General features: G+C 43.1%; 1 protein-coding gene across 1 annotated transcript in view; it reads left to right on the top strand.

Annotated features, from left to right (window-relative positions):
- Positions 1 to 9455: 9455 nt before the first annotated feature.
- The window catches only part of utp25 (UTP25 small subunit processor component), a 6048-nt gene continuing 120 nt past the window's right edge, over positions 9456 to 15383 (top strand). The window contains exons 1-13 of the mRNA XM_053620136.1: positions 9456 to 9661; positions 9975 to 10014; positions 10269 to 10458; positions 11116 to 11340; positions 11458 to 11546; positions 11665 to 11869; positions 12787 to 12983; positions 13064 to 13280; positions 13404 to 13606; positions 13743 to 13925; positions 14044 to 14153; positions 14591 to 14836; positions 15242 to 15383. The exon at positions 15242 to 15383 is cut by the window's right edge and continues 120 nt beyond it. Of these exons, the coding sequence (XP_053476111.1) occupies positions 9555 to 9661; positions 9975 to 10014; positions 10269 to 10458; positions 11116 to 11340; positions 11458 to 11546; positions 11665 to 11869; positions 12787 to 12983; positions 13064 to 13280; positions 13404 to 13606; positions 13743 to 13925; positions 14044 to 14153; positions 14591 to 14836; positions 15242 to 15383 (2154 nt within the window). The 5' untranslated portion in view covers positions 9456 to 9554. The remainder of the gene's footprint in view (positions 9662 to 9974; positions 10015 to 10268; positions 10459 to 11115; positions 11341 to 11457; positions 11547 to 11664; positions 11870 to 12786; positions 12984 to 13063; positions 13281 to 13403; positions 13607 to 13742; positions 13926 to 14043; positions 14154 to 14590; positions 14837 to 15241) is intronic.

Genomic DNA, 15383 nt, shown 5'->3' with positions numbered 1-15383 from the left:
GTGTGTGTGAGTGTGTGTGTGTGTGTGTGTGTGTATGTGAGTGTGTATGTGAGTGTGTGTGTATATGTGTGACTGGCACGGTCACTGCTGAAATCTCCTCCGCACCTGGTCCTCCAGAAGAAGGTGTTAAAACTGCAGGAGAGAGCGATGGAGCGATGAAGGGAGAGAAGAACTCATTAATGAACAGGTGCACACTTCAAATTAAAGCAAAGAGGACCACGTCGCTCGTAAAAAATATATATACACACTTTAAAAGCGTTTTATACGCAGCCATCTCGCTGCCTCGCGGCTTTGAAGAGCTCCACCATGTGCACAACGTCAGCCTTGAACCCTCCCTTCACTCGATTCAGATGTGAGAAGATGGAGGTTTGCACTTTGGAGCAAGTGGGTTGCAGCAGCGAGAGTGTAATACGCCAGACTAACAGGAAAGAAAAAGAAAAATCGGCGTGTAATTATTACGACCGTTAAGTTTACTGGTCTGTAATTTAAACGGAGGAGAATCTTTTTAAAAGTAGTATCTTCAAACAGCGACGTTCTCGCGTCACGTCGCTCAGAGAGCTCTACACTGTGGGAGTCTTCTCTTCGCTCTGCTGACACTCTGCCGTGGTGTTAGCGCCAAGCTAGTACGATAACCACATGGCGCTAACGAAGGGGTGTGATTAAAACGATCACACATCATACGGGAAATCAGTTGGGTGTAAACTGAATCCATGCAACGTTCCTCTTCACGAGTTCCTCCAGGCGGTGCTGTGTTCCCGAGCTGAAGCGAATACTTACGAATGCCACTTTCGTAAACCTCCAACTGTACGAATACCAAAAAAACGTGAAAAATATTCCACAACTGGCACGTTCCATTCTAACTATTCGTAGTGGCCCAATCACGTCGCTTCTCATTTGCATAAACATCAACGCGTCTCGCTCGTGTCACGTTGCGAACAGTTGCTCCGCCCCCTAGCGGCTCTTGTTCAAAAGTCGATGACTTCTGGCTGCGCTCTTGCTGACGTGAGCTCTTAAAGCGCGTTCATTCGATGGACGCTTTGGAGGTTGGTTGGATTTTCCATTGAAAATTAGCTGTTTTTTTTTGTTTGTTAACGTAGGCTGCATAAATTATGAATACTGTAATACTCTTTTATTTTAGAACTTCTTCTTTGTTTGCTAATTTCCCTGCTTGATGTGCGGGAAGCCATTTTGCACTTGGAGAAATTCGAAGATGGTGTGTGTTTAACGTGGTAAGAAATGTGAACGCGAACAAAATCGGCGACTCCTGTGTATCTAGCTCCGCCCACACATCCCTGTTCGGTTCTCTGGGTGTCCTGCGGGAAGGGAAACCGCTGCGAATTCAGCGCCGTCGCTGGGTTACGATACGACTCAAGATCGTCAGCAATAACGCTGATGTGTATAAAGTCTCCTGATTTCTCACGTTCTCTTAGAAACATGACACGGGTTCTGTTTCACTGAGAGCTGCTCGAGGTGACGAGGACATCTAGTGGAGGAAATGAATGTGTGTGTGTGTGTGAGAGAGAGAGAGAGAGAGAGAGAGAGAGAGCAGACCAAAGACACAGGAGAGTGTGACTTTCTTTCCCAAAACAAGACGAGCCGAGTTGATGGACAGAGCGCCGCCACAGGTTTCGTCCCGATACACTGGACCCTTTGTTAAAGGTTTTGTTATTGTTATTACTGCGGCTCGATCACGGGGAGCACGAACACACCCTGCTGAAACACACACACACACACACACACACACACACACACACTGCAAGACGTTTATTAACACCGCAGGCTTCTGAGTGATACTGACACATTCCTTACATTTCATTTATCAATATATCACGAAAAGTTCAAAGTAGAACCTTCTTGGAAGATAAGAACCTGCAATTATCCGGTAGTAGAACCCCTGAAGAACCCTGTATCTTAAGTGCCAGGAAGCTAACTGTTAAACTCCTGTCAGGTTCTAGGTATAAAGATGAAAATAATGAGCAACAATCTGTAGCACACACTTACCCAGTTAATACACTCGCTCTTCTGGGGGAAAAAAGGGTTCTTCAAGAGATAATTAAGTATTCTCAGCTTTAAAAAAAAAAAAAAGGTGTTCTACACAGACTGGAACGTGTTCTGATGGGGAAACACTCAGGTGTAGGGTTCTACGTAGCACTGAAGAGTTTAGTTCTTTGGATAATCATGGGTTCTTTACTTGTACTTGTAGCATACTCAGGTGTACACTCTTAGAACATTTAGAAACCTTCAGGGTTCTTCGGTTGTCCCTTTGACCCCTTAACAAGGTGTTCTTCTGTCAGAAATGGTTTCAAATAGGCCCCTTTTTTTTTGGAAGCTAAGAACTCTTATTTATCCAATAATCCCTTAAAGAACCATTGAAGAACCCTACCGGCTACCAAGAAGCTACGATTGATCGACTCCCGAAAGGTTCTAGATATCAAGAGGAAAACAGTGAGTAATTATTTGGAGTTTGTAGCGCACACTTACCCACACACACTCTTTGGGAAAAGGGTTCAAGGGTTCTTGAAAGGTTCATTGGATAATTAAGTGTGCTATGCTTTTAAAAAGGGTTCTACTTGGATTGGGATTGGGGACATTTTGTTGAGGAAGAACTGAAGGAATGTGTAGACCCTGCATTTTTGGAAAAAAAAAAAGGTTCTTCAAATGGGTTCTTTAAGGTTTCAGTGGATAATTAAGGGGTTTTAGCTTAAAATAAAAGGGTTCTGCTCAGATCGGAACCCTTTCTGATAGGAAAACCTTCCACTGTTGAGTTCCACATAGAACTATTAAGAGTTTCTCCACAATGGACAACCAAGGAACCTTAATTGCTCAGCTAATGAACACGCTTTTCAGAAAAGGGTTCTTCATGGGTTCTTTAAGGGTTCATTGAGTTCCTACATTCCTAAAAAAGGGTTCCACATGCATCGGAATCCTTCCTCCAGAGTGACAACTCTTAAAGAAACACTGTTAAGGGTACAGGTGTCAGGTCACAGCAGTGCATTCTGGGTAACTTGTCCTCCTGAAGTCCACACTGAGGTTCCGCTGAGAGGAAGTGGGCTCAGCATCTGCGTGCTTTTCTTCACCTCTGGCCTCCTCATCAGTCCATCGGTTCCACCGAGACGAGACGTTCGTTTATAAACCGTGACCGACGTGACAGCTGTGATCGTCATGGATACCGAGTTACAGCCTGATACCGGATAAATCGGTGAAAGTCAAAAACGTCAAAGTCGATCATCGTGAATGAGATTAGAACCACATGAAGGCTGTGTCCTCGTGTGTTAAATGAGCTGTACGAGCCGTTACTATGGAAACGATAACGTATCAGAGCGAGCGCATTAACATAAACCTGCGCTACTGTTGTAGAGAATTAATCAACACCTGACGACCAGTCAGGACGCAGAACTCGGCAGTGTGTGAGGTCTTGCGTGTGTTTACGCTGCTTGTGTTTTATATATATATATATTTCAGTTTAATAATCCTCGTTATTGCATCGATATCAGAATGAAATTAAATCATCGAATTATTTGCGGTTTGATATAACTTTCAGTTTGAGTTAAGGGATTTTTGTATGATGGACGTTTCGGCCCGATTTCCCACGTTTCAGCCGAACTCAAGTAAAACAAGGCGAAATGAAAAAGAGGAGAAAGAGAATCGTTCCGTCGCGGGAGAGAAGTGGAAGACAAACACGAGTCACGCAGAGACGCCGAGCGGAGTGTTATTGCTTCATCTCCTGCCTTTCTGTTCATCACACACTCCAGCTGAAGGGGAGGCCTGAAGGACAGGAGCGACGGAGTGGTGGAGGAGAAGAAGAAGAAGAAGAAGAAGACGAGAGGAGAGCTAATCGAGAAAGCAAAGCCAGAGCGAGAGAGATTGAATGATGGAGTTCCAGCAGAGAGAAGAAATTAAACATCTCGTGTTGACTTTGTACTTAAAAAAACCTCATACGCCGCACGTGTGTGTGTGTGTGTGTGTGTGTGTGAACCTTAGAAGATACTAGAAAGCTCCTATATTAATAACATCACTCACCGATATTAGCAAGAACACCTTCTAAATGTATATATTAGCAAATGATTAGCAAGACCTTGTATATTTCAGTATAAGCAAGATATTAGCAGCCTCTTATATATTAGCATGATATTATCAAAGCTTCATATATTAGCAAGATGCTAACATTCTCCCACATGTTAGCAAGATATCAAAAAGCCCAGTTGCCCATGTTAGCGATGTGTTACATATTAAGCTAGACCTGGCCCCAGGACGTCAGCCATTAAGATGTTGTTTCTTCATATCAAGATATTAGCATTAACATACGTGACGTAAGAACCGAGCAAAACGCCTTGTTTACAAAAACCCCTGCAAGATATTGACAGCGTTTGTATATTAGCTACAACTTGGTTTTAACTACTGTATTAGCAAGAACTAGCATGAATGTAGCACGATATGGGCAGGAACAGAGTAAAAACATATTAGCAGATCCTTACACGTTATTAAAAATGCGCTTTTCATTTATACGTCAGCGTAATATTCACGGCAGCGTATTAGCGAGACGTTCATTAGCAAGACATAAGTCAGAGTTTATATTAGAAAGAACCTGGGAAGTGATTATATGCGCGATTTTAGCGTTACCTTCCCAAAAAGTATTCGCTAAGTGTATTTTAGATAGCTTTTATGAGCAAGAGCCTTACTGAGGTGTTAGCAAGAACCTAGCGTTAACTTTGAATAGCAAGAATAGAACATAAATTTGTATAAGACCTTAACGTATATTAGAAAGAAATCTAAGGTTATTAGCAAGAATTTCACATGAAGTTATTAGCGCGATATCGACCAGCTCTTCTTTATTAGTCAGAACGTAAGGTTTTGTGAATTATCAAGACGTTAGCATGAGAAAAAAAACGCATTTGTTTCGTGCCAATTACGGCCGACAAAACAGCTTTGAAGACTATTAAAGACGTCATTATTTTTTAGTTTGAAGTTAGTGTGTTTGGCTTTGAAACGAAGAAGAACCGATGCTAAATCCAAGCCCTCGAATGAACATTAGCACTGATTAAAAACAAAAGAGTACTTTGTCTTTTTTTCTTCTTTTTTTTTTTGAAAGCACCGTAATCGTTTAATCATTAAAATTTTGAAGATAATTTGAACTTTTGACACTTTGGATGATTTAAATCGACGATATTTTCGTGTCCTCGCTCTGAAACACAGTCGAGTGTTTGGATTAGTTAGCGAGAAAAAATTTATTGCTTCAGCCTGAGGGTTTTAAATGATGTGTCTTACATGTGTGTGTGTGTGTGTGTGTGTGTGTGTTTCAGCGTGAATGTGAGCGGGCGAGTGTGTGTGTGTTTTTCTTCTTTAGAAACTCGGGTTATTAAAAAATAGGTTTTTGTTGTTTTTTTTTAAAAAAGTGAAGGAGATGTCAGTCATGGATTACACACAGCACACATCGTTAAACATCGTCCTTCATTTAATACAACGTCCTATTCATCTGTGTGTGTGTGTGTGTGTGCGCGTGTGTGTGTTAGACATGCCTCTGCAGGTAGGTTATGTTCCATCTCCTGCTGTCCGTTACTGCGCAGCGTAACAATAGCAGTGAAACAAAAGAACTTTTTCCTGCTTGGAAAATAACACGACCAGCTGCTTTTCTTTATTACTCTTACATTTTTGTAGAAGTTTTACAATTTTTTTTTTTTTTCTTCAGCAGGACAGGAGCACCCTCGTTCTTGACCTCGACAGTGAAGAATAACGTAACTGAACCTTCACGCTCTGTACAGAGTCGTATCGTCTCTCTCGCTAGCAGAGAAAAGTAACACACATCCATCAGCTGTCATGTACAAATATTAGCAAGAATCCGGCTTTACCTTATTATATTTCCAAAGACGTTAGCAAAACACTTTATACGGCGCTTACAGTATTAGCAAGACTTAACAAGCGGTCCCTTGGCAAGCATTAAACTTAGCAATGATTAGCATTAACTGTTAGTAGGCCAGCTTGGCTAACTTTTGAGGAAAGTTTTCTTTTAGAAAGCGAGAAACATTAACGATGTGAGAATTTGGCCACAAATTAGCCGCTTAGCTCTACGCCATTATTTGCGCCAACATTTTGTCATGTGGTAAAGTGCTTTAGCTGTCTCAGCCACAAGCTAGAACTTAAATACAATATAAGTCAGATATTAGCAAGCTCTTACGCTCTACATTAGCAGCTCACACTTTTAACAATTTAGCGAGCACCTGACCTTAAATGTCACCATGAACTAGCATAAACTTGAGAAAGAATCTGTAAATAGTAATTATAAGCAGGAAATAGGCAGTAACTTATTACCTTAACAGATAAATCTCCGGTTTAGTTTCGCTCATCCAGGCACCTACCGTTTTGAACGAGTGGACAGGTAAGCACATTTCGCTAGTAATTCTCCACTTTTTTTTTTAATCAAAACTAAACTTGCGTAAGATGGCGGTGATTTCTGGGCAAGTTCTGATACTGATACAGTAATGAAAGATGTTGAAACCCTTGAGATGATGTCTGGGATTCCCCAAAGGGGAAAAGCCAAGGGCAAGTACACAAAGGCGTGCTAAAGACAATATTGGGACAAGACCTTGGTTTGCTTGGTTTATTCCTTTCACTGCAGGTTCTCGAGGTATCACTGCCCTCTAGTGTATGGCTCTGACCCGCTACCCAGAAATCTGTCACTTTCTAAAAATGTACACACACTTTTTCTATTATTTGCGTGTTAGAATTACACTCTTTATTACAAACGCAGATGTTCAGATGGACTACGTGGCTGTAATGGCATTCTACTGCAACACGTTCCTACATGGACTTAACAGCTGAATGTACTTTCACACACACACACACACACACACACAGACACATCCACCATGTGCCTGTGGCCTGCTCTTATTCTTTCCAAAGCATTTTTCTCTTCTAACCATTAAACCACTTTTGATTTTGATGTGGCCAATTTAACGACGTGCCCCGTAAACATGTGTGTTTTTTTTGTCACCGATTGTGTGCGTGTGTGCGTGTGTGTGTTTCGTCGTCAATCTCTTTAATATGTTTACACTTAAGATACTTCAAGAAGAATCCACATCAAACCCGCATGCCACAGGCTGCACTCGGTCAGCATGAATTAGCAAAAAATGTTCCCTAAGTAGTGCATTAAAACTAGGCAGCATCACCGAGCAGCACTGAAACAGAAGCTGTTCACATCCTGGTTCGATGAAGGAACTCCTCCCTTAGCATTATGATTTACCTAAAACCGTCAAACTAAGACTTATAAAAACATTGATGCTTGTGAGTGTTCAAATTATAATCCAATACCACCCCCACCCCCCCACCCCCCTTTATCTCCGAGATCTTTAAAAAATATTGTAGCTAAGTAACTAAACTCATACCTGCATAACCAGCGCTAATTTACATAAACAAATGAAATTAGCGCTGGTTAAAGTAGTAAATGACAGAAATCAGTTTCTCATACACTAGTTAGTGCACTGTATGTCTAACAGGGACATGAAAAGACCCTACGTAGTGCACTGTATGTCCAGTAGGTTGTTTGGGATGTTTGCGCGCTACATAATGAATAAACTGACATCTATTGCGCAAGGTCCAGTCCTGACTCACTCCTACATTAGCAGTGCACTCGAAAATTCAGTTTGAGATGCGACCATCCACAGCTAAAACTTTTAGATGATCGTTTTGGAGGTTGCAGGGGCGAGCTGGCACCAAGCCCTGTTTTTTAACCGTGTGTGTGTGTGTTTATATGACTCTGCTTGAAGCGGTAAAGTTTGTGCGTGTGTGTGTGTGTGTGTGTGTTTGTGGTGATTTGCTTCAGCTCTCCTCTTGTTTTCCCTGGCCGTGTGCCCTCGCATTATTAATAGGCGTCCTAATCACGCTTTAAAGCCCCTGTCCTGGTAATCAGGCCCCATATGGCATCAGAAGCTGGAGGGGCCGCGCTGCGCAGTACAGCGGGGAAATAAATAAATAACAGGATAAAAATGCACCGTGCGCATGTGTTTTTGTTTAAAGTAATGACTTGATTTTCACTGATCAAATCAATTGCATACTTTCACAGACGCATACACACACACACACACACACACACACAGAGCCAAGCAGCAGTAAAGGTTACACACATTTCACTACTGATTTGCCAGAGAACTTTGTCTCCCTTTTGGACATGTAGTGCACTACACAGGGTGCCAAATTGCTCCGGTTAGAAAACGGCTAGAATTTCATTTTTGTGACAAAATCAATTTACTTACTTATTGGTTGATTTCAGGAGGAGTTCGCTTAAATCAAACACTGTATTAAAAAAAAAAAAAAAATTATAATTAATCATTTTGTCTTTTTTTTTTTTTTAAAATTCAGTATATGCACTACATGTCCAGAAGGAAGGTGTTTAGGACGGTACAAACAGACTAGTTCCAAATAGGGGGGAAAAAAGGAAATAAGCATTTCAGAGATGAGTTTATCGAGCATAATAACGTACACTGCACATTTAAGTACATCGATAACACAAGAAAGGGGGAAACGCTTATTTCCACTGTGGTCCAGTAAAGGGTCAGATGACAATAGATGGTGTAAACTGGATGTTTTGGATAGTTACAACGTGATTGGTGTGAATTTGAAAAAGGAAGTTTCCACGTATTATGAGAAAACAAAGAGCTAAATAGAAAAGGGATCGCAGTGATTATTATTAGTTCTAAACATTAGCTATGTGTCTATCTAAGTTGCGAATTTATCTTGGAATATCGCATAAAACATTTTGCGGATAAAGCACGGTTTCCATCCCATGTGTTCAAGAGAACAAAATCATCACTTTCGGGGAAACTGGCGCGTCTCGCTCGCCGCCGTTCTTGCTTTTCTGAGCCAGTTATCTAGTTAACGGTCCAATTATCCAGTCGTATGATTTGGTGAGTCGCATTATTAAAAATACATCTATGGAAACATAGCTATTGGTATTTTAAAAGGATTATCATGTGTGTCCTCGTACAATGGATTGAATAAAAATGGCGTTAGTTTGTATTTAATATACTCTTGACATTAGATACAGAGTATAAAGACTTAAATGTATAAAGGCTTAATCCGAAAATGGAAAGAAAGAAAAAAAGATGTGAACTTCATAAAAACATAAAAAATTCAATCAGTTTTTAGGTTTTGAGTTTATCTGGCTTTATCCGTCTAAAGGTGTCTAAGTATGTTCAAAGGATTACATTTGTGGATCACTGTGAAATATTTTCAGTTTTAATTTTCATAATATTCACAGTGTACTAATTCTCCCAGTATTTGTGTGTCTTCATGAGAAATGACATTTTACGTCACACAATTTTAAAGCTAGTGTTTGATTTGTTTGCTAAGAAAACCGAAAAGCCCATTCAAAATGCAGAGCTCAAGGAACAATCAACAACATGTTTTTATTTTTTAATGCTAGTTTCCGTTTACTCCGCAGCAGCAGCAGCAACAGTGACTCCTCCACACGGCCAGGGGGCGCAGCGGGAAGCAGCAGCGCTCTCGCAGGCAGGAGCAACAACCAGTGAAGAAGAGCCGCACTGAGCCGCACGCGCGTGTGTATGAAAATGGGCAAAAGGAGGCAAAAACATCCTAATTTAAATAATTTATCTAAAAAACAAAAGAAACATCTGAAAGAATTCGGAGAACAGCACCCGTTTGACGACATGTAAGCACTGCTTCAGCTGTAAATGCGGATTTATAGCACTTTATAAGGCGTTATAGACAGTACAGCCCGGCTAGCACATAATGCTAGCTCACGAGCTCAACTTTAAATTCATGTTCTTTAAATTCATTTTTATATTAGACTTATTGCGACTTATAATTGTTTTATGTATGTTTTTGTGTAGTATATTCGCTCAGAACGCGACTAGCACTCAAATAAATATACATATTTGTTTTTTCATTATAACAAAAATATCAATGTTTGATAAATAATTAAATCTAAATAAATCTGAAAATCTTTTTACTCCCGGATTTAGTGTTACTGACAGACCTGAGAAAACCCAGATCGTCCGCTTGGTGAGTTTTAATATTTAACATCCATTTTATAAAATGGTGTTTATTCATTTAATTACCAATTAATTCATTTTTTATGGAAATTAGTTTGAGGATCAAAGATCATATTTTACACACACTGTTCCTCCTAACTGCTCTGATCTTCATTTTATTTCACTTCCATGCTCTGTGTGTGTGTGTGTGTGTGGACTTTATTCAGAAGTTAATGTGTGTATAATGACAGCAGGATAAATAAAGGTAAACATTCCTCCTCGCAGTCCAACAGTCCGCAAAACTCCGGCTCCGAGAGCGATGGAGAAGCGGAGGAGGAGAAACCCACTGCGTATGAAAAGCTGCTGTCGACCATAAACACCGCCGCCGCCGGTGGTGGTGATGACAGTGAGGAAGAGGAGAGCGAGGAGGAAGACCGTGAAGACGCTGCAGAGGAATTGGACGACCCTAACGAAGGTTTGTTTTATTTGCCAAAGCGAATAATAAGAAATACGTCAAAACTGAATCCTGATTTTAAGACGTCGTGGTTTAAAGAGTGGGTGGGGTTAATCTTCGGAAGGCTACTGGCTTCTGCGGCTGAACAACAGACGGTGCAGGTCTTGTTCCGAGACTCACCTGTGTGTGGAAAACTCAAGAGAGTTCCAGAAGCAGAGGAATGGATTCCTGAGAGGAAATTTGGAAAAAGGGATTCTGGAATCTAGGGGAAGGATTCCCGATGGGTAGAGATGAGATTCTGGATACTCGGGTCGGGAAATCCATCTCTAGCAGACGTAATCCTGCCTCCAGTTTCCAGAAGTTGCTTTCAGAGTTTGAGGCAGGATTACGGCTGCAAGAGATGGATTTCCAGAAGTTAGAGGCAGGGTTCTGGAAATAGGGATGGGATATTGAAAGCTAGAGGAGGGATTGCTAAAGATAGAGGCAGGATTCCCGAAACCAGAGCTGAACTTGCGGAAGCTAGCGACGGGAATCCTGAAGCTAGAGGCAAGGCTGTAGAATCCGTATCAGGATTCCGGAAGCGAGGAGCGGATTTCCGCCGTCGTATTTCATGTTCTTTCCATATTCATCCCAGATTACGGATCTGAAGCCCCGTCATATTTTTAACGCTTATTATAGAGGAAGAGGAAATTGGAGATGATGATGAAGATGATGGTGGTGATGAAGAAGAGGAAATAGGTGGCGATGATGATGGTGGTGATGATGAAGAGGAAACCGGAGAAAGCGGGATGCAGAAGGAGCAGGAGGACGAGTTCACCGATAAAACGCGTGAAGCCGAGTTCAGTTTGGAGTCGAACCTGCCTGCGGATGGAGAGCAGGAGAAAACGGACACGTCACGAGAAGGTCAGGGATTGTTTCACATGTTCTTAGTGACAAAATCCACATTGGAAATGTGATAGTAAGAAGGTGTGTTCTGTGTTTGTCTGTCTTACACACACACACACACACACACACACACAGACGTGTTTGTGGAGCATCAGGAAGCAGAGCTGAGCGAAGCCGAGGTGAACAGGATCTCAAATGGCTCCAAGATCAGGACTCGGGTTAAGGTGCGATTTTATTCCAGTTGTCGTGATTTAAAGGTTTAAAATATCTATATTTCGGTTTTGTTTTTTACTCTCTTTTTGTTTGTTTGTTTGTTTTTTGGGGGTTTTATTTTGTCCTCAGTGGTCCAGACTGGGTGTCCTGCACTGCGCACGTCCCCTCGAGCGCCTTCCTGCCGTGGCTCAGTCCTCGTCAGTCCCTCTCCCACTTTTCCATAAAACGCTGGAATCGAAATGGCGTTCCCTCAATCGCTCCTCCTCCTCCAAGCCCGAAGGGGGCGACGCATCGGGACTCACAGACCTGCAGGACGAGCTGCTGAGGCTCATGGGTAAGGACAAAACAAATATTTAACCGAGGGTGTCTTCATCACTCTGTAGCACACTAATCTAGCGAGCTGATCCAGGGTTGGGGTTTTCATTTCTCCCTAGGGCGTGTGTCCTAAAGCGCACGCCCTAGTCGCTACGCAGGTCACATCACACACACCAGTCTATTGTGCATGTGTCCCAAACCACACACACCTGGTGCACTCTGGAAGCCATGTTAAATACATCTCCCCATCAGTCCAAAACGCATGCGTCCCAAACCACTTTCACTATATAGTCCGTTGTGGGCGTGTCCCAAACCAGACTATAGCCACACTCTATGCACTAGGCCATGTAACGAATGTTTCACCACCTGATCACTGTGTGTGTGTGTGTGTGTCCCAAATAATTCTTTATATTCGCTATGTAGGCCACCTCACACACCATTGTGGGTGTGTCCCAAACCGTACGCTGTGTTCTCTATAGGGTGCGTACGGTAAACCTCATCAGTCCACTGTGGGCGTGTCCCAAGTCACATGCCCTGTTAACTACATATAGGCCACGTAAATACCAATCTCAGTCCACATTGGACACGTCCCAAACCATTCCTTTACTCACTACATTGGACACATAATACATAATTATCAGCCAAGAGTGGGTGTGTCCCAAACTATGTGCCTTGGCCACACAAACGCCGTCGCAAGTCCGCTCTGGTTGTGTCTCAAACCACACCATATAGGCCACATAAACACTGACATCAGTGTACAGTGTCCCAAACCACATGCTGCATAAACACTATCGTTGTGGACGCGTCCCAAACCACACACGTTATTCACTACCATGGTGCACACCTAGGGTACGTGGTTGAGATGTGTTCTGGCGCAGTGCATTGTGGGATTTAATTGTAAGTGAGCGCGTGCTGATTAAGCTTCACTGTCTGCAGGTTCCTACAGGGATGTTTATTACCCAGAATGCTCTGTGCTGGACGGGGTGGCGGAGACTCGCCGAGCGTACTGTCTGCACGCTCTCAACCACGTCTTGAAGGCCAACTCCAGAGTCCTTACCCATAATGCCGTGCTGAAGGAGGCGAAGGGCGGGGACGAGGACGAGTTCAGGGATCAAGGGCTCACCAGACCCAAAGTAACTTTTCGCTGCTCTACACGTAAACCCTGTGAGATCAAAGCGTAGCGTCCGTACCGAACGATTTTCCGCTCCTGCAGGTTCTTATCCTGGTTCCGTTTCGAGACGGAGCGCTCCGCGTGGTCCAGACCTTCATCTCTCTGCTGGAGAGCGACGGGAAAAAGATGGACGTCAGCAACAAAAAGAGGTTTAAAGACGAGTACGGAGAGAAGCCCAACTCCAAACCGGGCGGTCAGCACCGACCCGACGATTATCACGCCATCTTCTCCGGAAACGTGGACGATCACTTCAGGATCGGTGTGTGTCGTATCACGTACACATCAGCATCACGCTTAATGGGAGCTTCTAGCCTCCAGTTTAGCATGGCTCTCTCTCTCTCTCTCTCTCTCTCTCTCTCTCTCTCTCTCTCTCTCTCTCTAGGTGTGTCCATCCTCAAGCGCAGCATGCGTCTCTACTCCCCGTTCTACTCCTCCGACATCATCGTCGCGTCTCCTCTGGGGCTGAGGACGCTGATCGGCGTGGACGGAGACGCTCATCGGGACTTCGACTTCCTGTCCTCCGTGGAGCTGCTGGTTCTGGAGCAGAGTGACGTGTTCCTCATGCAGAACTGGGAGCACGTGCTGGTGAGGAACCTTGAGCTTCGGTCGTTTTCAAAAGTGGCACAGACGCTAGATTACTGAACCAGTGACGGTGAAGCCGTGTTGTGAAATGGAAGTCGTGCACGGCGCTTGATGACGTGTGCGATGACGTGTTTTGCAGCACGTGATGAAGCACATGAACCTGCAGCCGCTGGATTCTCACGGCGTGGATTTTTCCCGCGTGCGCATGTGGAACCTGAACAACTGGGCGAGGTTTTACAGACAGACGCTGGTGTTCAGCTCCATCCAGGAGCCGCAGATCAACAACATCCTCACCAAACACTGCCACAACTACAGAGGACAGGTACACACACACACACACACACACACACACACACACACACACATATATATATATATATATATATATATATATATATATATATATATATATATATATAAAATACATCTTTTTGTTTCAGGTTTTGGTTAAAAATCTGCCCAAAACAGCCTCCATCTGCCAGGTGCTGGTCCAGCTGCCGCATGTCTTCCAGATGTTTCACACCGACAGTTTTATGGACCAGGACGACAGGTGAGAGATGACAAAATAATAATAAATAAGGAGAAGAAAATTGGTAATTATTCAGACATGAAAGTAGGAGCGAGTAAATGAACAGGTTTATTTTGGGGTATGAAAGGCAGAAATGTGATTTAAAAGCATTTTTCCTCCTGCTTTATTTGCAGTGAACACTAGAGGGCGTGATTTACTTCTTCGTCCCTTCAGCTGATTCTTTCCCGAGTAAACTCGATCGATGGTTTTATTTTTGCATTTCAGCGTAATCTGTGTTTCTATTTATTTTAGAGAAACTCACCAAATTTATTAAAAAAGTTAGTTTTATTTATTTTTTTACACGAAAAGGCCACCAGGACACAACCTGCTGCTTTACTGAACTTATTTGGGCTCTTTTTTCCCCCAGTATAAGCTCACATGTAAAGTGTAGTATAACTGCATTTCCCATGATTCTCTAGGTTCCAGTTCTTCGTGGATAAGGTTCTCCCACAGTACCGGGACTCCGTGATGTCTCACACGCTCATCTACGTGCCGTCGTATTTCGATTTTGTGCGTCTGAGGAACTATCTGAAGAAGGAGGACGTGAGCTTCTCCGTGATCAGCGAGTACTTGGAGAGGTCGGAGGTTTCCCGCGCTCGCCACTACTTCAGCACAGGAGAGAAACAGTTCCTGCTCTTCTCCGAGAGGTTCCACTTTTACAAGAGGTGTGTGAGAGAGATTATTAGCCTTTATAACAGCCGTTATGGATTATTAATAAATGGATGGTGCACAAAAATGTTTTGGGTTCTAGAATGTTCTTTGATCTTTCTCTCTGTTTCTTCTCTCACTCTGTCTTTCTCATGTTTGTTCTCTCTCTCTCTCTGTGTCGCTCCCCCGATCTCTCCCTATCTGTCTCTCTCTCTCGCTCTATTTCTCTCTCTATCGCTCTATTTCTCTCTCTCACTCTCTCTCTCTATTTCTCTCTCTATCGCTCTATTTCTCTCTCTCACTCTCTCTCTCTATTTCTCTCTCTTACTCTCTCTCTCTCGCTCTATTTCTCTCTCACTCTCGCTGTCTCACTCTGTGTCTCGGTCTCCTTTTAATAATCTCTCTCTCTCTGTCTCCGTCAGGTACACCATTAGAGGAATACAGAATGTGATATTCTACGCTCTGCCCACCTACGCTCACTTCTACAGCGAGGTGTGTAACATGCTGCAGGTCGGCGGCTCTGACGGCGTGACGAGTTCGGCCAGCTTCACCTGCACGGCTCTG

This window comes from Ictalurus furcatus, chromosome 3 (genome assembly GCF_023375685.1).
Source record: "Ictalurus furcatus strain D&B chromosome 3, Billie_1.0, whole genome shotgun sequence".
NCBI classification, from domain to species: domain Eukaryota; kingdom Metazoa; phylum Chordata; class Actinopteri; order Siluriformes; family Ictaluridae; genus Ictalurus; species Ictalurus furcatus.
This window is presented reverse-complemented; position numbering and strand designations above follow the sequence as displayed.